Genomic DNA, 22,702 nt, shown 5'->3' on the forward strand with positions numbered 1-22,702 from the left:
TCTTTCAAATTCCTTTTTAGAATCCTATGTAGAATTTAACAAACAAGCCCTGTATTCTGAAATTTGATAGGGTAAAATAACTAGGAAGTCTTGCCAATACTCCAAATGTCTGGAGATAATTTAAGATTTTAAAACTTTACCTCACAGAGATCAGGGGAAAAGTGAGATAAGAATTTTAATTTCTGATAGGGTTCAGATTTATTTTTAATAAATAAAATACGTGTTTGCAATAGTAATAAGCAGAATAATTGCCACCATTCATTCATTCACCCATCCAATATTCATAGAATACTTATAGTATGACAGGAACGATGATACAAGACTTATCTCTGATTCTTACAGCAACCCAGCAAGGAGGTCCCCTTTACAGATAAAATGTACTGGGGGGCTCAGGAAAGATGAAGTAACTTGCCCAGGAGCCCAAAGTGCGAGAGCGCATTCCCAACCCAGATCTGCTCTATCCCAGTCTGTGATGTTTTTCTCATGCTACCAGGGTCCTCCAGCACTGGGTTTCTCTTTATTATGTCATAAATAAGCCAAAACTTTTAGTTGTGGATAGTCCTTCATATCCCATAGATCATGTATATAGCAGAGTAGCTTTTACTCAATTTTTATGTTGGGCAGAAACAACATGATTCAAAGACCCTCTTAGTAAAACAACCATTACATCATTGTTGTTTTCTGAAATCTTCCAGCAGGGTTAGGAAAAACATCAGGGATGATGGAAAGTATTAAACACATGAACTGTATCCTGACCCTGCTGCCTTTGGACCACATCACCTCAAGCACATCACTTGACCTCTGTGACCCTTAGTTTCCTGACCTGTGATACTTAATTCATAAGGACTGAAAGATTAACAAAGAATCTGTAAAAAATATCATCTGTCTCACAGGGTTACTGTGAAAATCACATGAAATAATAGATGTGAAAGGGCCTAATAAGGGCACAGGCAGCATTATGCTACTCAAATCATGTTCATTTTACTTTTTCCAGAATTCAACTGATTTGTTTTATTACTGAAAGACCCACAGTAAAATCTAGAAAGGAAAAAAAAGGCAAACCTGTCCAAATGATAGGGTAGTATCCACCTCTAGGAAATGCTTTCGTTTATATTATGTGTTCAAACAGTCTGGCCCATGTGGGGCTGACCCACGAGGGGGTGGTAAGCTGTCAAGCCTGAACCCGGAGGTCCTGCCACTAGCTACTGTGGCTCACAGCGACGCAGAGGAGACCTGCGCACTGAGTGGAAGGCTTGCTCAGTTTGGAGTAGGAAATAAAGAAAATACTTCATGTTGGAAGAAAGCAATACATCTAACTATTCATTAAGCAAAACACTACAATTCTGATGAAGAAATCGTGTGTGGAAGAGCTCTCCTCCTGTCACACAGTTGCAAGTGAGGGCGAGGCTCCACGCCTCCTCAACCCGCCTCTGCAACTGGAAGGTCTGGCCTCCTGAAAAGTGTACACACCTTGTTTGATTAACGGTAGCATATGGAAAAGTAGCTACACAAATAATTCATGGTAGGTTATGGGCTAACGAGCCAAAATTTCACTGAGCCAGGCCTCCCCAGGTCAGCCCCACATATGGGCAGTTTACCTGTTTCTGGTAACTAGGTTTATAAGGCCTGACTTTCCTCTAGACTAGCTGCTTATTTTGGGCAGAGAACAAGGCTAATTTAAGACTGTCTTCCTAGTGAAAGTACAACACAAAAAGCCGTTAAAATTTAAAATTTCACATTCTAATTTAAGTAAAGGCTAAGAAATAGACCCCAAGAACCCAATCTCAGATAAAACCAGTGGCACAAAGGTACGCTGTGGCCACTCCCATTTGCCTTCCAGAATCCAGCACCTGCCTTACTGGGGTGGATTGGGAAGTCTGCAGGAGGGAATGCTGAGCAGACAGCATCCATCACTCATCCTTCTGGCTTTACTTGACACTTGGGTTAATGAGCTTTGGAAAAGAATTGTCTCTATTTCATTTATATCTCTGTCACTGGTTCTCAAAGTGTGGTTCCCTGCTAGGTCTCAGGTTAGAGATACTTCGGGTCAGTTCCTACAGCTGTCTGCTGTGGTCTGTTCATCTGTCCATCAGTCCTGCAAGCCCAGTGAGAAAGATGGAAACTATCGACATCAATCAGTATCATTGCCTTGCTCAGTCAAGCACCCTGCTGAGTGCTAAGCACTAAGTGCTTTCTTTCACAGAGATTGAAGTGAACCTACAAAACAGCCCTGTGTCTGTTGTTTCTATGACAGCAAGCTGGTATCATAGCTGAGTAACTTGAAGTTCAAAAGTTACGTATTATACAAACATGTCTTCAAATTCCTGTAACAAATGAATTTGGGAAAATGTATTGTTTTTTCTCTGACACAAATATTTCCCACTCATATATAATTAAATGAAATACAAGTACCTGCCACATTTCTACCTTCTTCTTCACTTCCTCCTTTTCTGCAATCTCATTTAAATTTGCCAGGGCTTTGGCTGCCAGTATTCTCCTTGCTTCAACACTCAAGTCAGACTGTAAAGCCGTGTATGGAGCAACTTCAGACAGATATTTGCTATCCCGGGTTTCAGGTCCAACCAAGAACTGTGCTTTGGGACTGGACGCACAGTCCACAGGGCGGCGGCAAGTCTCACTGTCCTCCGCAACGGAGCTTGGGCCACAACCACCATGAGTTTCACACTCACAGTGGGACACTTGCTGGTGAGAACAGTTTAGTTCCTTAGGGATATTTGCAAAGTTTGGTGTAACTGGTTCCCCAGGGTTGTATGAACCTGAAATACCTGAAGAGAAGGTTCTACTTCGCTGTACTTCCTTTGGAATGTTCGTCCTATGGAAAATTGATGACCTGTCATCTTTGAGTCCTTCCAGGCCTCCAAATTTAGCGTGATTCCAGAAAGAAAATGTATTGCGGACCAGCGTTTCCTTATTTAAATCTAGCTGTGGAGACTGTGGGGAGTAACAATGGCTTATGTGCTTCTGCTGCCTGGGGTTATGGCAAAGCAAGGCCTGGGCAGGCACTGTCCACGGAGTCCTCCCTTGCTCCAGAAGTGACTCGGCTCTCTTTAAGTCTGAGTCACTGTAGCTGAGCTGCCTTTTCAGACGAGTCAGGGGCTGAAGGCACTCAACATTCCGCCTCTTCCAAAGAGGGTCAAACTCTTGCTCACTGGAAAGAATCACATCCTGATTCTCAAAATCTGCCACCACTGCATTGGGGGTGAAAGAGTCCGATGCATCACTGTCATGTCTCAGTAACTCTTTATCCAGCTGCATTGTGACCATCTCAGAAACAGTCTTTTCAATTTCAGCAGAGAGGCCAGGTACTTCTGCCACTTCTTCCGTCACTACTGGCCTGTTCTCAGCTAAGTCCAGCAACAATTTGCACACGAGATGGATAATTTTGGGTACATGTTTCAGAAGTCGTGCCTCATAGCCATGAAGCAGATGCCGCTGACGAATGAGATACTGTGCTAAGGTGACAGCATGTGCCTTGGGGTCACAGCAAGAGAATATATTGCGAAGAGGGATCAGAAACTGAGTAAATTCCCTTACACATAGTAGCTGTCCTCGGGTTTGTATGGAATTAGGTCGCTTTGCCCGAACAAATATAATTGCTTGGTCAGCAGTCATTCTTGTTGCAAAAACTAAGTAACATGCTATTAAAACACCTAAACAGTGAAGAAGAGAATATTGATATGAGAAAAGCTTATATTTTTATTTATACTCTTTGGTGATTTAAAATTTGAATACGTGTTAGGAAACCACATAAATACAGAAACATTTTAAGGACAATGATAACTTTTTGTACAGGTGTTCATCTATTTACTAAGTCTATATGGCAACCCTCCCCTTGACTGAGAACCCTTGGTCACCTCTGTACTCCAGGGCAAGCACCAAGAACTGCCACAGTGAAGTTGAGTAGGTGTGGAGTGAGGGGGGATGACTGAGTGTGGAGGGTGATGACTGAATAAACTGATGACCTGCCCCATTTACCGTCATTAATGCCCAACTCCAACATGGAAGAAAGCCAATCCTGCTTTCCACTCTGAACAGCTCTTAAAAATTTCTATCCAATCAGTCTGTACACTCTGCTTGGAACTTCCCACCCCTGCCATCTTTGACATCAACTGGTGGCACATTCCAGACTGGCATTTTTCCTACTTGGGTATTTTTATCTTTGGCAATTATTCACATTCACAATCTATTTTTTTCTCCTGATAATTCTTATTTAAGACTAAACTAATGACTAAACTAATATGTATTTTCCTCTAGACCATAACTATTTTTCTATAAGCACTTAATATTAAGGAAAATAGCCTTAACAGTATAAACATTATGTATTCTTGTTAATTAATACTAAATTAAAATGAATAATAAAAAGGCGATAATCAATTAACTCAAATATAATAGTTAATTAACATCAAGTAAAAGACAAATCAAAAGACATCTGTGTTAATCACTAAGTTTGTGAATCTCATTACACATGAAAATCAGAACCTCTGAAAAAATGCATGTTTTCCTAGTATACGGCAAGGTCCAACCTATCTTTCTCACTAGGACATGTCAGTTCTTTAGGGTAAGTATGAAATATCTGCAGAGCTGTCATGCGGAATCTCTAGAACAGTGAGATTTTGGCTCAACCATGAGAGCTGACAATCTGGGACAGAACTGAGTCTCTACCCTAAAGATGCTCCCCAGAAGGTAGAAGACCCAGTGGTAGGTATATGGGTACACTGTGGACAGAGTCGAGCTCAGGTGTCTGGCTAGATTACATGACAATGAAGATTCCAACCCTTTTTGTGCCCCAATATCAGTGTTGCACTGATATTCTGCAGCATTTTTAAGTAAAATCATTGATTTTTATACAGAATTCTAGGTACAGGTAAGACTCTCCTTTACAAACAAAATCCTTACAGCCATGGATTTTAAATCATGGCCCTGCCACTTACTTGATGTAGCAAATTAACCTCCTTCAAAACTTACATTGTTGCTAAAGACTTAAAAAGATAGGTGAAACAATGCTTGCTATTTTCATTATTATTTTGGTTAAGGAAAATACATTTTAAAAAGACTGCATATTAAAAACAAAGTGTTGATTTTTTTCCTTTAAAGAAGAAAATCAGAAAGATCATTTAGTTAGCTATGGAAATCCACTTACTTATTACTCAATATGATGAGGTTTTAGCACTAAATCATTCAAAAATACTCTCATGAATATATGGTCACTGAAGCTATCTAAGATATTTCAAGTATCTTTTACTGACTTGTTCCATTTGACTCCAAAACTTCGATAGGAATCTGAAAACTATCCTCTAGAATTAGGAAATATTCCTTATATGTTTAAATATGTAGAAGGACAATAAAACCGCCTCCTAGAATTTACCTGTTCGACCAAGCCCTGCATGACAATGGATAGCTACTTTTCCTTCTTGTAAGGCAAATGTCATCACCTTCACCATATCTAAGATGGTGGTAAGGGATGCTACACCATAATCCTTCCATCCAAAATTGTAGAAATAAACTGGACAATGAGAAAGAGAACAAGAAGAAAATCAACATACAGGAAAAATACTTGTAAAGACATTTGAAAAAAGTGAGTGAATTCATGAAAAGTATAAAGCTGTAAGGCATGCAGATCTCACTGGATGAGCAGACCTAAAATAATAGGCTTTTTACATTTCCAGTAAACTTACTGTTAACATTTCTTAAAAAGCACATTCTATATTACTTAACACATTTCCTGCTGAAACTCAGTCAGAAAGAATTAAGAAAAGCAGGATTGCAAATTAAAGTCAATGATCTATGCCAAAATTACTCAACCATGGAGGGAAAGCATGCAACCTTGTTTAAGCATGGAAACATGTCTAACTGATAAATGGCATAAGGTAGTACATATAGATTTTCTAACTAGTGGGATAAAAAAGCTAACATAAACTTCTTAAAAACAAGTTGTAGATCATCACATACAGAATCCCTGCATCCTACCCAGGGGCAGAGCTATGCAGTAGGTAAAAGCATGAGTGAGTCCTGGGTTCCAATCCTGCTGCCATGTTTAAGCTGTGTGATCTTGGGCAAGTCAGAACTTCCTCAGCCTGTGTGACCTCATGTGTGAAGCAGAACAACTATATTATGTGACTGCTTTAAGGATTAAATGAGATGACAGGTCTGGATACTGTTTATATTAATTATACAGGCATTATTTCTACAAGGTCTCCTCTCAAGATCCCTCTCACAGGAAAAAAGAAATCTTATACTTTCAACAGCAATACCACAGAAGAATGATCGCATTATTTAAAGTCAAAGTTAGCTCATCTTCACTTTTTAGAAGCCCTACTACAGTACTATGCAGTAACTGTTTATTTCCATCACCTTTTTAACCTAAGAGCTGAATAGACAAAAAGTCTCTGAGTTCTGTCCTTGGTAACTCATGGAGAGGAGGATGGAAGGACTTACTGCCAGCCTCCATGAAAGCTTCAGGAAGGTATGTGAAGCCACTTTCTTGTTCCAGCGGGTTCCCACAGCTGGCATGCTCACCAGGACGCTGCAGGTTGATGATACTTTTTATGCCATGGCTTAAAGGAAAAAGAAAAAAAAATTAGTCATACTGGGAGGTAGTGTTAAAAAAATTAACCATTTTTGGCATTAATAAACATTATTAACTACTTTCAAAACCTTAATTGTCTTATTTGAAATAAGTTCTTCACACTCCTGTTGGTAAAATGAAAGCACCTTTCCATTTGAAGTCAAAAGCAATAGAAGAGAAAACACAAGCTGGCTTATTAAAGTGTGTAAACACGCAACGTTTACCTTCGGAACTGCTCGATGATGCAGTACTTCTCGAGGAGCTCAGTGGACGGGCGTGCCATGGCCAGGATATTATCAGTGACCCTACAGATGGGAGGAGGGACTGGTGATACGCACAAAACTGAGAAAGAAAGATTTCAAGCCCTTACTTTTTCTATGATTTCAACAATGCTATAAGGTAAGAATCTCCTTATACAAATCCAGCTTCAATTCTGTATTATGATTATGGCTCTAAGAAACCCTAGCTTCTTAAATCCCTGGAAAAAATTCCAGGACATAAAGTATTTATGGACTCCAGCAAAGTACTTTCAAGGACTTTCATGAGATTCTAGTGGACATGACGGAATGATGGAGAAACCTCAGCTGGCAGCAAAGGACATCCTGGATTAGTTATCCAAAGGTTACTGACTAAATGAGGAGGGCCAGCTGGGAGGCATTTTTAGTTACATAGCTATCTGTACCTCAGTTACCTAATGTATTGAGTGGGGATAATGCCTGCCTCACAAGGTTGGTGTGAGAATTCAATATGATGTGAATGTAAAGACTTTAGCACAAATCCTAGCATGTGGTTATGAATAAATGCTGAGTTACTGTAATTTTGCAAAAAATATGGCTTTGGAGTCAGTTGGACCTGGTTTCAAATGCTGGCTTTTCTACTTTCTAGCTGTGTAGCAAATTAATTAGTCTCTCTGGACTTCAATTCCTTCACCAATAAAATGACATTAATGATGCCTACTTAAAGAGTTTTATGAAGATAATAATTTGAGAGTGTTCAGCACCGTGCCTGGCTTGTAACCAAATGGATGTTTACTGAGTGTACAAATGGATAGAGACCCAGTAAATGGCTATCACTCTCACTAGGGCTCTGGCTTCACACTGTTCTGATTGCATTTCTCACCAGTGACCTGGTGAAAGATACATAAGGTAGACTATTGCAAGTTGTGGGTCACAAGAACCTGAGAGGAGTAACAGAGACATTAGATGAGCAGGTCAGGATTCAGAAAGATACTATCCCTCATGCCTGGGGCAATGTCTAAAACTTAACAGGGATCCCCAAAGGTTTGGGACCCCCCAAATTTAATAGCACTTAGTGTAGGATTGAGAGAGACGTAACATGAAAGCAGCAGAGGCGAAAAAAGTTCAGATAGTTTAGTCAACAATAAACCAAAAATATGAATGTGACCTTAAGCTGCATTATTAGAAATTTACTTGTCTGACCACACCTCAGGAATAGTGTTTGCTTTTTCACAACATTCTTCAAGAAAGATAGTGATAAACTAGAACATGATCTGTGGAGAACAACAGTGACGCTGGACCCCAGACTATAGTACTACACATGTACTCAGCAAATCCAATATGAAAAAGTACAGGGTTGCAAGTTAGTAAGCTGGTTGACAAATATCTAATTTGTAAATGAATTCTTGCTCTATAAAATGATTCACAAGCACAGTTCTTTGAATAGTGAATTCCTCTTAGTGCATTCCAAATGTGATTTGGTTTTGAATATCAGAATTTTTTAGAGATATCACTACATCAAAAAAGGTATACTCGACAGTTTACTATTAATAATAAAAGCAGTATGATTCAATAATGAATGAATTACACTTACATACCATAAACAAAGTAAGCATCCTATATTGTCTACTGAACTGACAACTCGTACCACCTTCTACTGAGGCAGACTGGAAGTGTATGTATTTATATGAAAATGTATCCTTTTATACAGAATACAGGAACAAAATAAAAACGAGGCTAAAGCTTACCTGTATGAAACTGAAAAACTACCTATGTACCTCATAATTTCTCAAATTTATAGTTGAACATTTTAATTATTTTTAGCAATTTCTGAAATTTAAGAGCTATCTAGTTACCATTTCTATAAGATACTTTACATACAGCATTCCATCCAATTAAAAAAAACCCTATAGGGTTGGTTTCATTATTTCCATTCTACAGATGATGAAACTGTGGTTCCGACTGCCTGTGTGAGTAGACCAAGATCACACAGCTTGTCAAGTGGCAAAGCCAGGGATGGAGGTGAGGTCCTCTGACTTCAAAACCCCACATTCCTTCTTCTACAGCCCACTGCCTCCTGGCCATCTCCTACACGTCCATTCCCTTTTCCCACTTAGCAGTAGGTGGGAGCTACCAAAGACAGACAGAATCACTTACCAGGACGAGTAGACCCCCTTAATAGCTTGCTCCTGTTCACTCCAGCGGGCTGCATTTTCATACTTGCAAGCTTTGCCACCACATGCCATGGAACAGGCCATATGTCCAGGAATGACATGCCGTAAACGCTCTCCAACTTTTGTATACTTTGGTGTTGGACGTCCTGAATTTCCTAGAACAGTCAAAGGGACGATTCAAAATCCTACTCTCTGAACAGAATAGTAACTTGGGAAACAGCTTCCATTTTCTCTCAGGATTGTAGATGACAAGCTGGTGCTAAATCCCCTTCATTTTGTCAGGAATAAAACTGTTTCCCTTTCGTATAAGTACACTATCCTTTACTACAGAAAAGGCTTTTGCACACAATAATCTCCACATGTCATATTGGTAATGAAAAGGAAGAAACTGTAAAAGCAGATCTTCTACAAGGGAATGAGTTTTGTGCAAAAACTACATTTTTAATGAAAAAACATAAAACAATCATTTTTATCTCCTATTACATGTCTACTGAATCTCTTAGCATAACAGACAATAAAAAGTATAATGCAGAATTAATTGTCAAAATTTTAAAAAGTATCAACACAGCATAACCTCTTCACAGTTCTTATATTTAAACTCAAAGCTGTGGCAATCAATAAGAAGAAAAGGAGCTTTACTTTTTCTCTTGGGGCAAGTTGGGTTTCTCTCAGCACAGCTGACAGAGGACATGGCCACCATCACCTGGAGAGAGGATGAGGAGAGCATCTTGGCAGTGGAGCTGCGCCGCCCCTGCTGCAGTCGCAGGATGGGGTCGGAGGCAGAGTGTCGTCGGCCCTGGAAAAAGGAGCTGAGGAATGGCACAGCAGAGAGCCTCCGGGGTGGATCCTGCATGGCGCTGGGCTTCCAGGAGGGAAGAGCTGGAGGCGAGATGTCAGCGCCAGCCTGCTCCATGATGAAGTTACACGGAGACATGTGCATCACTCTGCGTGATCTAACCGCCATTCAGGATAGGCTGACTTGTTTCCATAGTGACAAACAAAGAAACTACTGATTCCCACTCAGATCTGTACAAGCAAAATCCCATATGAATGGATTGTTTTGAACAGATTGTTCAAATATAAGGAAGAATAACATGTATTTTAAATAGATTATACCTAAAATGTGACTTTTCTATTGTTTCTCAAACACATTTAAAAGATCTGACTGCTCAAAAAATTACATCTAAAATACTGTAATGAATTTAGAAAAATGTCTTTCCGATGTAAACACACACATATTAAAATATTTAAATTTTGTTATTCCTTTCATATCTATTCTTTGAACATTTTGAAAAATATTCTCTTTCTACGGCTCTCTGGAACAGGGCAGATAAAGTTAATTTTAACGAAGTGAGAGAGTGGCATGGACATATATACACTACCAGATGTAAAACAGATAGCTAGTGGGATGCAGCACAGGGAGATCAGCTCGGTGCTTTGTGACCACCTAGAGGGGTGGGATAAGGAGGGTGGGAGGGAGACGCAAGAGGGAGGGGATATGGGGATATATGTATATGTATAGCTGATTCACTTTGTTAAACAGCAGAAACTAACACAACGTTGTAAAGCAATTATACTCCAATAAAGATGTTAAAAAAAAAAGTTAATTGTAATAAAGTGGGATATACTAGATACCTCTAAAACTATTAAAACACCATTTAATTTTTCAAAATAAAAAAAACCTATTTTTTTTATAGAACTATTAAAGAAATGCTTGGATAGAACAAATAAAGATATCTGTAGGGCTGATATATTAATCAAAAGACATTTATATTCATATTCTTATTTTCAGAATGTGAAAACCCAATCCTTGGTTATTGGATAGTAATAGTAGTCATAACTATAGCCCTCAAAAACTCAAAGACACAATTCTGTGCCTTTTGTTGCCGACTATGGGGAAAAGAAAAGCTTCAGTAATGTCTTGGCAGAGGCATAGGAAGAAAATTCACTAAGTATCACATTTTTTAAAGGAACTGGATGAGGGGGAGGTTGCAACTTGAGGATCAAGGATATAAAGAACACAGAAACTATAACCACCACCAACTATCTGCCTCCTCTCTTGTTAATGTCAAGCTGCACACCCTAACCCCACCCCCGTCTCTCTCTCCCTCTGTCTCTCCAAATGGTATTTCAGCCATGTGCAGGTGGAAACAGTCTACTGTCATAGATAGGGTTCTTCTTTGTTTTGTTATGTTTTATTTTAACAATTAATAATGCTTTAAAGCATGCTCCTTTTAAAACACACCCCCCATCTCCCCAACTGGATGTGCTTTGTCAAATAAGACAGAGTAGCTCAATTTGGTGCCCAAATTCCTATGAGTATAGCATCCTGCCCCTGTTATTTTGCATACAGCAATGGAAAAGAATTCCTTTTAACGTACCTAATCCAGAAGGCACAGCTTCCACACAGTTTTACAGGAAAGGAAAGAGTAGAGGATGCGGTGTGGAAGGCAAGTTGGAACCTGATGGCAAGAGACCCTAAATGCTCAAACTAAGGGGTCTGAGTCTGCTATCTGGGGAACAGGGAGTCTGACTCAAGTTTCTTAGTGTTAACATTCCCTGCAAAGATAGGGCCGGGAGCCAAGGACTGGGGGCCTGCTGGGACTGTGACTATGTGAACGGAGCTAAGCATGGAAACAAGACAGTACAGGGGCAGACACTGCACTGGGTGCTGAGACTTCAAGCCTAAGTGAGCAGCAGCAAGATACTGAAGCAGGTAAATATGGGAGTCCACGAGAAGAAGGTGTGAGAGAAAATCCGGTAGGCAAGTTCCATCTGAGATGAAAGGCATGTGAGGCAGCAACTAGGAGGTCTCAACCAGTGAGTAGGAAATGCCTGATCTGTGCAGCTCTAAGGACATCCACAGAGGAGAGTCCAAGTAACTCTGTTCTCAACAGTTCTGAAAATGAGAATGAATTTGATGAGGATAGGACTTGTCTGGACCAAGCTAAGGAACGAAAGGTTTATGTATTAAAATACAATGTCTTACAGATGTGTGAAACAAGAAATGTGAGTATATGTAACTAAACTGACCCACAAAATGAATAAAATAACTATTTTCAAAAAGAATACAAAAAGAGACCAATTTGGTACAAGTTCTGATATCTTTTATTCCATAAATTAGAAGATAATCTCTATAAAGTCATGGCATGATTGTTTTTTGGCAACATTCTGTGAACAAAAGTGTGGTTATGTGGAGATGTGGATTTCTGAGGTTGGCACAATAGCCTAAAAATCAATTAAAAAATTTAAATTGGGATGTTATAGATTTCTAATGATGAATTGTTCAGACTTTTAGAAATAACATTTTAAAATTTATTTAAATTACCAATAGGGAAAAAAGCGAAGCCTTATCTTTAGATAGAAGGAGGAACAAGACTATTTTAATTTCTATTTCATGTTTTATATAAGATGGAAGTATTTTAGAGTAAGAGTAATTTTATGAAGGGCCATACTTTCAACAGAAACTAAAAGGTAAAGAACTGAGTTATTTGTAATGAGGTGGATGGACCTAGAGTCTGCCATACAGAGTGAAGTAAGTCAGAAGGAGAAAAACAAATACCGCATGTTAACACATATATATGGAATCTAAAAAAAAAAAAAAAAAAAGGTTCTGAAGAACCTAGGGGCAGGACAGGAACAAAGATGCAGACATAGAGAATGGACTTGAGGACATGGGGAGGGGGAAGGGTAAGCTGGGACGAAGTGAAAGAGTGGCATGGACTTATAAATACTACCCAAATGTAAAATAGATAGCTAGTGGGAAGCAGCCGCATAGCACGGGGAGATCAGCTTGGTGCTTTGTGACCACCTAGAGGGGTGTGGGATAGGGAGGGTGGGAGGGAGACGCAAGAGGGAGGAGATATGGGGATATATGTATACGTATAGCTGATTCACTTTGTTATAAAGCAGAAACTAACACAACATTGTAAAGCAATTATACTCCAATAAAGACGTTAAAAAAAAAAAAGCTAAAGAAACTTTTTTTCTGGCAACCTCAGAGAAAGTCTATAGAACCTCATTATTATAAGCTACATTCACCTCTCTGCTCTCCTTCCCTCCTTCCTCCATAGTTATAACTTGAGGCCACAAGAAACAACACTACTGTTGTTTCTCCACTTACCTGCTAACAGGATCTATATTTTCCTTCTCTGACAAAGTATTTTTCTAAATACATAAGAAAAAAAATATCAGTTTTCTATATTCCATGAATATAAAATCATAGGGGACCCTGCCTCATTACTATTTTTACCCTTTTTCTTCCAAATATGCTGTCTCTAAAAAAAAAAAAAAATCAGGCTCCAAGAAAAAGTAGGAAAACAATACAAAAGATAATCCCCATGACCAATCCTATACTCCCCCCTAAGATGCTGTAATCATCAATGCATAAAAGACCCCTCTCAAAGCATAAAGAATATGGGTGCTGCACTCTAAACACAACAATACCTTTGTGGCCAATGGCCTGTTTGTAGGTAGGCAATCAGACCTTCTCAAATTCAGAATAATATTTAAGGAACCAAATGAGATACTGGTCACTGCAAATGTGAAATTAAGCACAGTAAACAACAAAGAAACCTACCTAAAGTTACTTATGAGCCCTTGATCTTTTCCTCTTTAATTTCTACATGTGGGTGGTTAAAGCACCAAAGAGTCTAAAGAGATGTGGAGCCTCAAGAACTGGTAATTCCCTTTTATACTCAAGAAAGGACTAATAACTTCCTACTTAAACAAACTCATGCAACAATAGGCCCAAGAATGCAGTGGGAGATGGAGGTCCATCTAGGCTCAGTCCTAAGTCAATACAGGAGTCATTTCCAGGAACTGGAAATGGACTAGAATGTTGACTTTACAGCTTCTTGTTTTCCACTTTTTGTGACAGTAGGCTCACTTCTCACAAGGCAACTAACTATTCAACTGTTTGACAGCTCAAGATGTTTTCTAATGTTGAGTCAAAATCCATTTCTCTGTAAACATTGGTCCTGGTTCTTCCCTCTAAAAATTAAAAACAAAGCATCTCTTTGACTTGCAAGGTTTTCAAATATCTGAAGACAGAACTTCTCTAAGTCTTCCCCTATTGGGGTCAAATCTTCTTAATTTTTCAAACATTCCTAGTATATGTCATTGTTTCCAGATCCTTCACTATATTTCCCCTTCTTCAGAGAGCCCTCCCTCTCCCATTTACAGCTAAACTTCTAAAAAAAGGTGACTTCATTTGTCATTTCCATTTGTCACCTTCTCATCCTCAATCTATTCAACTCTGGTCTCTGTCTCCAGCATCCACTGAAAATTGATCTTGCTAAGGTCTCTGATGCCTTTTTATAGTTTTTGTCTTATTTTGACTGCTTAGCACATTTAACACAATTGAACAATTTAGTTTCTTTTCTTTTTAATTAACATCTTTAGTGGAGTATAATTGCTTTACGATGGTGTGTTAGCTTCTGCTTTATAACAAAGTGAATCAGTTATACATATACATATATCCCCATATCTCCTCCCTCTTGCATCTCCCTCTCTCACACCCTCGCTATCCCACCCCTCTAGGTGGTCACAAAGCACCGAGCTGATCTCCCTGTGCTATGTGGCTGCTTTCCACTAGCTATTTTACGTTTGGTAGTGTATATATGTCCATGCCACTCTCTCACTTTGTCCCAGCTTACCCTTCCCCCTCCCCATATCCTCAAGCCCATTCTCTAGTAGGTCTGCGTCCTTATTCCCGTCTTGCCCCTAGGTTCTTCATGACGATTTTTTTTTTTTTTTTTAGATTCCATATATACGTGTTAGCATAAGGTATTTGTTTTTCTCTTTCTTACTTCACTCTGTGTGACAGACTCTAGGTCCATCCACCTCACTACAAATAACTCCATTCCGTTTCTTTTTATGGCTGAGTAATATTCCATTGAATATATGTGCCAGATCTTCTTTATCCATTCATCTGTTGATGGACACTTAGATGGCTTCCATGTCCTGGCTATTGTAAATAGAGCTGCAATGAACATTGTGGTACATGTATCTTTTTGAATTATGGATTTCTCAGGGTATATGCCTAGTAGTGGGATTGCTGGGTCGTATGGTAGCTCTATTTTTAGTTTTTTAAGGAACCTCCATACTGTTCTCCATAGTGGTTGTATCAATTTATATTCCCACCAACAGTGCAAGAGGGTTCCCTTTTCTCCACACCCTCTCCAGCATTTATTGTTTGTAGGTTTTTTGATGATGGCCATTCTGACTGGTGTGAGATAATATCTCATTGTAGTTTTGATTTGCATTTCTCTAATGATTAATGATGTTGAGCATTCTTTCATGTGTTTGTTGGCAATCTGTGTATCTTTTTTGGAGAAATGTCTATTTAGGTCTTCTGCCCATTTTTGGATTGGGTTGTTTGTTATTTTGATATTGAGCTGCATGAGCTGCTTGTAAATTTTGGAAATTAATCCTTTGTCAGTTGCTTCATTTTCAAATATTTTCTCCCATTCTGAGGGTTGTCTTTTCGTTGTTTATGGTTTCCTTTGCTGTGCAAAAGCTTTTAAGGTTCATTAGGTCCCATTTGTTTATTTTTGTCTTTATTTCCATTTCTCTAGGAGGTGGATCAAAAAGGTTCTTGCTGTGATTTACGTCATGGAGTGTTCTGGCTATGTTTTCCTCTAAGAGTTTAATAGTGTCTGGCCTTACATTTAGGTCTTTAATCCATTTTGAGTTTATTTTTGTGTATGGTGTTAGGGAGTGTTCTAATTTCATTCTTTTACATGTACCTGTCCAGTTTTCCTGGCACCACTTATTGAAGAGGCTGTCTTTTCTCCACTGTATATTCTAGCCTCTTTTATCAAAGAAAAGGTGACCATATGTGCGTGGGTTTATCTCTGGGCTTTCTATCCTGTTCCATTGATCTATATTTCTGTTTTTGTGCCAGTACCATACTGTCTTGATTACTGTAGCTTTGTAGTAAAATTTGAAGTCAGGGAGCCTGATTCCTCCAGCTCCGTTTTTCTTTCTCAAGATTGTTTTGGCTATTCGAGGTCTTTTGTGTTTCCATACAAATTGTGAAATTTTTTGTTCTAGTTCTCTGAAAAATGCCAGTGGTAGTTTGATAGGGATTGCATTGAATCTGTAGATTGCTTTGGGTAGTAGAGTCATTTTCACAATGTTGATTCTTCCAATCCAAGAACATGGTATATCTCTCCATCTATTTGTATCATCTTTAATTTCTTTCATCAGTGTCTTATAATTTTCTGCATACAGGTCTTTTGTCTCCTTAGGTAGGTTTATTCCTAGATATTTTATTCTTTTTGTTGCAGTGGTAAATGGGAGTGTTTTCTTAATTTCACTTTCAGATTTTTCATCATTAGTGTACAGGAATCCAAGAGATTTCTGTGCATTAATTTTGTATCCTGCTACTTTACCAAATTCATTGATTAGCCCTAGTAGTTTTCTGGTAGCATCTTTAGGATTCTCTACGTAGAGTATCATGTCATCTGCAAGCAGTGACAGCTTTATTTCTTCTTTTCCAATTTGGATTCTTTTTATTTCTTTTTCTTCTCTGACTGCTGTGGCTAAAACTTCCAAAACTATGTTGAATAATAGTGGTGAGAGTGGGCAACCTTGTCTTGTTCCTGATCTCAGTGGAAATGGTTTCAGTTTTTCACCATTGAGGACGATGTTGGCTGTGGGTTTGTCATATATGGCCTTTATTATGTTGAGGTAAGTTCCCTCTATGCCTACTTTATGGAGGGTTTTTATCATAAATCAGTGTTGAATTTTGTCAAAAGCTTTCTCTGCATCTCTTGAGACGATCGTATGGTTTTTCTCCTTCAATTTGTTAATATGGTGTATCACATTAATTGATTTGCGTATATTGAAGAATCCTTGCATTCCTGGGATAAACCCCACTTGATCATGGTGTATGATCCTTTTAATGTGCTGTTGGATTCTGTTTGCTAGTATTTTGTTGAGGATTTTTGCATCTATGTTCATCAGTGATATTGGCCTGTAGTTTTCTTTCTTTGTGACATCTTTGTCTGGTTTTGGTATCAAGGTGATGGTGGCCTCATAGAATGAGTCTGGGAGTGTTCCTCCCTCTGCTATATTTTGGAAGCATTTGAGAAGGATAGGTGTTAGCTCTTCTCTAAATGTTTGATAGAATTCGCCTGTGAAGCCATCTGGTCCTGGGCTTTTGTTTGTTGGAAGATTTTTAATCACAGTTTCAATTTCAGTGCTTGTGACTGGTCTGTTCATAATTTCTATTTCTTCCTGGTTCAGTCTCAGAAGGTTGTGCATTTCTAAGAATTTGTCCATTTCTTCCAGGTTGTCCATTTTGTTGGCATAGAGTTGCTTGTAGTAATCTCTCATGATCCTTTGTATTTCTGCAGTGTCAGTTGTTACTTTTCCTTTTTCATTTCTAATTCTATTGACTTGAGTCTCCTCCCTTTTTTTCCTGATGAGTCTGGCTAATGGTTTATCAATTTTGTTTATCTTCTCAAAGAACCAGCTTTTTGTTTTATTGATCTTTGCTATCGATTCCTTCATTTCTTTTTCATTTATTTCTGATCTGATCTTTATGATTTCCTTCCTTCTGCTAACTTTGGGGATTTTTTGTTCTTCTTTCTCTAATTGCTTTAGGTGTAAGGTTAGGTTGTTTATTTGAGATGTTTCTTCTTTCTTAAGGTAGGATTGTATTGCTATAAACTTCCCTCTTAGAACTGCTTTTGTTGCATCCCATAGGTTTTGGGTCGTCACGTTTTCATTGTCATTTGTTTCTGGGTATTTTTTGATTTCCTCTTTGATTTCTTCAGTGATCTCTTGGTTATTAAGTAGTGTATTGCTTAGCCTCCATGTGTTTGTACTTTTTACAAATTTTTCCTGTAATTCATATCTAGTCTCATAGCGTTGTGGTCAGAAAAGATACTTGATACGATTTCAATTTTCTTAAATTTACCAAGGCTTGATTTGTGACCCAAGATATGCTCTATCCTGGAGAATGTTCCATGAGCACTTGAGAAGAAAGTGTATTCTGTTGTTTTTGGATGGAATGTCCTATAAATATCAATTAAGTCCATCTTGTTTAATGTATCATTTAAAGCTTGTGTTTCCTTATTTATTTTCATTGTGGATGATCTGTCCACTGGTGAAAGTGGGGTGTTAAAGTCCCCTACTATGATTGTGTTTCTGTCGATTTCCCCTTTTATGGCTGTTAGTATTTGCCTTATGTATTGAGGTGCTCCTATGTTGGGTGTATAAATATTTACAATTGTTATATCTTCCTTCTTGGATTGATCCCTTGATCATTATGTAGTTTCCTTCTTTGTCTCTTGTTATAGTCTTTGTTCTAAAGTGTATTTTGCCTGATATGAGAGCTGCTACTCCAGCTTTCTTTTGATTTCCATTTGCATGGAATATCTTTTTCCTTCCCCTCACTTTCAGTCTGTATGTGTCCCTAGGTCTGAAGTGGGTCTCTTGTAGACAGCATATATACGGGTTTTGTTGTTGTATCCATTCAGCCAGTCTATGTCTTTTAGTTAGAGCATTTAATCCATTTACATATAAGGTAATTATCAATATGTATGTTCCTATTACCATTTTCTTAATTGTTTTGGGTTTGTTATTGTAGGTCTTTTCCTTCACTTGTGTTTCCTGCCTAGAGAAGTTCCTTTAGCATTTGTTGTAAAGCTGGTTTGGTAGTGCTGAATTCTTTTAGCTTTTGCTTGTCAGTAAAGGTTTTAATTTCTCCATCAAATCTGAATGAGATCCTTGCTGGGTAATCTTGGTTGTAGGTTTTTCTCCTTCATCATTTTAAATATGTCCTGCCACTCTCTTCTGGCTTGCAGAGTTTCTGCTGAAAGATCAGCTGTTAACCTTATGGGGATATCCTTGTATGTTATTTGTTGTTTTTCCCTTGCTGCTTTTAATATTTTTTCTTTGTATTTAATTTTCGATAGTTTGATTAATATGTGTCTTCGCATGTTTCTCCTTGGATTTATCCTGTATGGGACTCTCTGTGCTTCCTGGACTTGATTAACTATTTCCTTTCCCATATTAGGGAAGTTTTCAACTATAATCTCTTCAAATATTTTCTCAGTCCCTTTCTTTTTCTCTTCTTCTTCTGGGACCCCCTATAATTCGCATGTTGGTGGGAATTACAGGGGTTTAATGTTGTCCCAGAGGTCTCTGAGAGTGTACTCAACTGCTTTCATTTTTTTTTCTTTATTCTGCTCTGCAGTAGTTATTTCCACTATTTTATCTTCCAGGTCAGTTGTCCATTCTTCTGCCTCAGTTATTCTGCTATTGATCCCTTCTAGAGAATTTTTAATTTATTGTGTTGTTCATCACTGTTTGTTTGCTCTTTAGTTCTTCTAGGTCCTTGTTAAACGTTTCTTGTATTTTCTCTATTCTATTTCCAAGATTTTGGATTATCTTTACTATCATTATTCTGAATTCGTTTTCAGGTAGACTGCCTATTTCGTCTTCATTTGTTCGGTCTGGTGGGTTTTTACCTTGCTCCTTCATCTGCTGTGTGTTTCTCTGTCTTCTCATTTTGCTTAACTTACTGTGCTTGGGGGTCTCCTTTTTGCAGGCTGCAGGTTCGTAGTTCCCATTGTTTTTGGTGTCTGCCCCCAGTGGCTAAGGTTCCTTCAGTGGGTTGTGTAGGCTTCCTGGTGGAGGGGACTAGTGCCTATGCTCTGGTGGATGAGGCTAGATATTTTCTTTCTGGTGGGCAGGTCCACACCTGGTGGTGTGTTTTGGGGTGTCTGTGGCCTTATTATGATTTTAGGCAGCCTCTCTGTTAATGGGTGGGGTTGTGTTCCTGTCTTGCTAGTTGTTTGGCATAGGGTGTCCAGCACTGGAGCTTCCTGGTCATTGAGTGGAGCTGGGTCTTCGCGTTGAGATGGAGATCTCTGGGAGATTTTCGCTGTTTGATATTACATGGAGCTGGGAGGTCTCCTGTGGAGCAATGTCCTGAACTTGGCTCTCCCACCTCTGAGGCACAGCCCTGACACCTGGCTGGAGCACCAAGAGCCTGTCATCCACACAGCTCAGAATAAGAGGGAGAAAAGAAAGAAAGAAAGAAAGAAGAAGATAAAATAAAATACAATAAAAAGTTATTAAAATAAAAAAGAAAAAATAATTTTAAAAAATTTTTTAATAAAAAAAAAACAAAGAAGAGAGCAACCAAACCAAAAAACAAATCCACCAATGATAACAAGCGCTAAAAACTATACAAAAAAAAAAAAAAAAGGACAGACAGAACCCTAGGACAAATGGTAAAAGCAAAGCTATACAGACAATATCACACACAGAAGCATACACATACACACTCACAAAAAGAGAAAAAGGGAAAAAAATATATATGTCGTTGCTCCCAAAGTCCACCTTCTCAATTTGGGATGATTCATTGTCTATTCAGGTATTACACAGATGCAGCGTACATCAAGTTGATCGTGGAGATTTACTCCGCTGCTCCTGAGGCTGCTGGGAGAGAGTTCCCTTTCTCTTCTTTGTTCGCACAGCTCCTGGGGGTCAGCTTTGGATTTGGTCCCGCCTCTGCGTGTAGGTTGCCTGAGGGCGTCTGTTCTTTGCTCAGACAGGACGGGGTTAAAGGAGCAGCTGATTCGGGGGCTGTGGCTCACTCAGGCCGCGGGGAGGGAGGCTTACAGAGTTTGGGGCGAGCCTGCGGCAGCAGAGGTCGCAATGACGTTGCACCAGCATGAGGTGCGCCGTGTGTTCTCCCAGGGAAGTTGTCCCTGGATCACGGGACCCTGGCAGTGGCGGGCTGCACAGGCTCCTGGGAGGGCAGGTGTGGATAGTGACCTGTGCTTGCACACAGGCTTCTTGGTGGCTGCAGCAGCAGCCTTAGCATCTCATGCCCATCTCTGGGGTCCGTGCTGATAGTCGTGGCTCACGCCCGTCTCTGGAGCTCCTTTAAGTGGTGCTCTTAATCCCCTCTCCTCGCACACCAGGAAACAAAGAGGGAAGAAAAAGTCTCTTGCCTCTTCGGTAGCTCCAAACTTTTTCCTGGACTCCCTCCCAGCTAGCTGTGGCGCACTAGCACCCTTCAGGCTGTGTTCACGCAGCCAACCCCAGTCCTCTCCCTGGGATCTGACCTCCGAAGAACGAGCCTCAGCTCCCAGCCTCCACCTGTCCTGGCGGGTGAGCAGACAAGCCTCTCGGGCTGGTGAGTACTGGCTAGCACCAATCCTCTGTGTGGGAATCTCTCCGCTTTGCCCTCCGCACCCCTGTTGCTGCGCTCTCCTCCGTGGCTCCGAAGCTTCCCCCCTCTGCCACCCGCAGTCTCCACCCACGGAGGGGCTTCCTAGTATGTGGAAATCTTTCCTTCTTCACAGCTCCCTCCCACTGGCGCAGGTCCCATCCCTATTCTTTTGTCTCTTTTTTATCTTTTGCCCTACCCAGGTACGTGGGGAGTTTCTTGCCTTTTGGGAGGTCTGAGGTCTTCTGCCAGCATTCAGTAGGTGTTCTCTAAGGGTTGTTCCACATGTAGATGTATTTCTGATGTATCTGTGGGCGGGGAAGATGATCTCCACGTCTTACTCTTCTGCCATCTTGAACTCCCTCCACCAAAAATTTAGTTTTAATTTTTAAAAAATTTTGGAGAGGATTTTATTTTTTTGGAGCAATATCAAACTTACAGAAAAATTATAACACCAAGACTATTGTTTCTTGAACCATTTGAGAATAAGCTGCAGACATACTGCCCCATTACTCTAAATAACTTAGTATATATTTCCCATAAACAAAGACATTCTCTAAAATTCCCCCAAATCAGAAAATTATGATTGATACATTATTAGTTGCCCACTATTCCTCAGACCTCTCTCAAGCTTCACTGATTATCTCAATGTTCCTTATGGTAAAATCATACTACACAATGTTCAGAATCACACACTGTATTTTAGTTGTCCCCTCATTTATTTCGCTTTAGAACAAGTTCCTCAGTCTTTCCTTGATATTGATGCCTTTGACTTTTGAAGAGTATAGGCCAGTTATTTTGTACAACATCTCTCAATTTGGGTGTGTCTGCTTCCTCATAATTAGATCCAGTAAGTCCTGGTGTTTATTGGTAAAGAATAATATTTAGAAACCAAGTCCAGATGCTAGGTGTGCTCATTACTGTTAACAGTGTTGTTGCTAGCAGGCCCTCTCAGTGGACAGAACTAAAGAATATGTGCACTATATACAGGCATACACACACACATCACACATTTAAATTAATATTTACATATGCACGCATACATGTTGAAAACTTATTCAAGTTCACCCTGACATTACCAGTTCCAATCCAACAGCACAGGTTTCCTCCTAATATCCCCCTTTCCATAATTATAACTCTCTTCTCTGATGGTGAGAACCCTGCTATTATCCTTTACTTATCTGACTAGTCCCCCTCTATGTGACCAATCTCCCCTCACTGCTGCTGGCCCCCCTTACCTAAGTGGACGCCTCCCTTCCTCCAACTGAACTCTAAGATCCTGAGCTAGGCTGCTGTTGCCACCCACATGTGTGGATGTCTCCTCACTCTGCTTGTGTTCTGATACAGTATGAGGGGTCACTCTGCCATGTGGAGCCCTCCTAACCTCATTTGAGCTCTGACACCTAGAGTATTCTAACACCCAGGAATCAGGTCAGCCTCCCACATGATATCATCCTGCTCAGGAATCATGACTGCCAGGCTGCCCCCCTATACAGATCCGCCTCACCCT

General features: G+C 39.6%; 1 protein-coding gene across 4 annotated transcripts in view; it reads right to left on the reverse strand.

Annotated features, from left to right (window-relative positions):
- Nucleotides 1–22,702, reverse strand: part of PTPDC1 (protein tyrosine phosphatase domain containing 1) — an 85,383-nt gene that overhangs the window by 6,398 nt on the left and 56,283 nt on the right. For 3 of the 4 annotated variants that reach the window (XM_061199359.1, XM_061199357.1, XM_061199358.1), the window contains 5 exons: nucleotides 8,980–9,151; nucleotides 6,811–6,891; nucleotides 6,457–6,575; nucleotides 5,387–5,524; nucleotides 2,413–3,671 (listed from right to left, as the gene is read on the reverse strand). In XM_061199359.1, coding sequence (XP_061055342.1) covers nucleotides 2,413–3,671; nucleotides 5,387–5,524; nucleotides 6,457–6,575; nucleotides 6,811–6,891; nucleotides 8,980–9,080 — 1,698 coding nt within the window. In that variant the 5' untranslated portion in view covers nucleotides 9,081–9,151. Of the gene's footprint in view, nucleotides 1–2,412; nucleotides 3,672–5,386; nucleotides 5,525–6,456; nucleotides 6,576–6,810; nucleotides 6,892–8,979; nucleotides 9,152–9,635; nucleotides 9,961–22,702 lie in introns of those variants that run through there. The other variant, XM_061199356.1, reaches the window with a different exon arrangement.

Source organism: Eubalaena glacialis, chromosome 9 (assembly GCF_028564815.1).
Source record: "Eubalaena glacialis isolate mEubGla1 chromosome 9, mEubGla1.1.hap2.+ XY, whole genome shotgun sequence".
In the NCBI taxonomy this organism is placed as follows: domain Eukaryota; kingdom Metazoa; phylum Chordata; class Mammalia; order Artiodactyla; family Balaenidae; genus Eubalaena; species Eubalaena glacialis.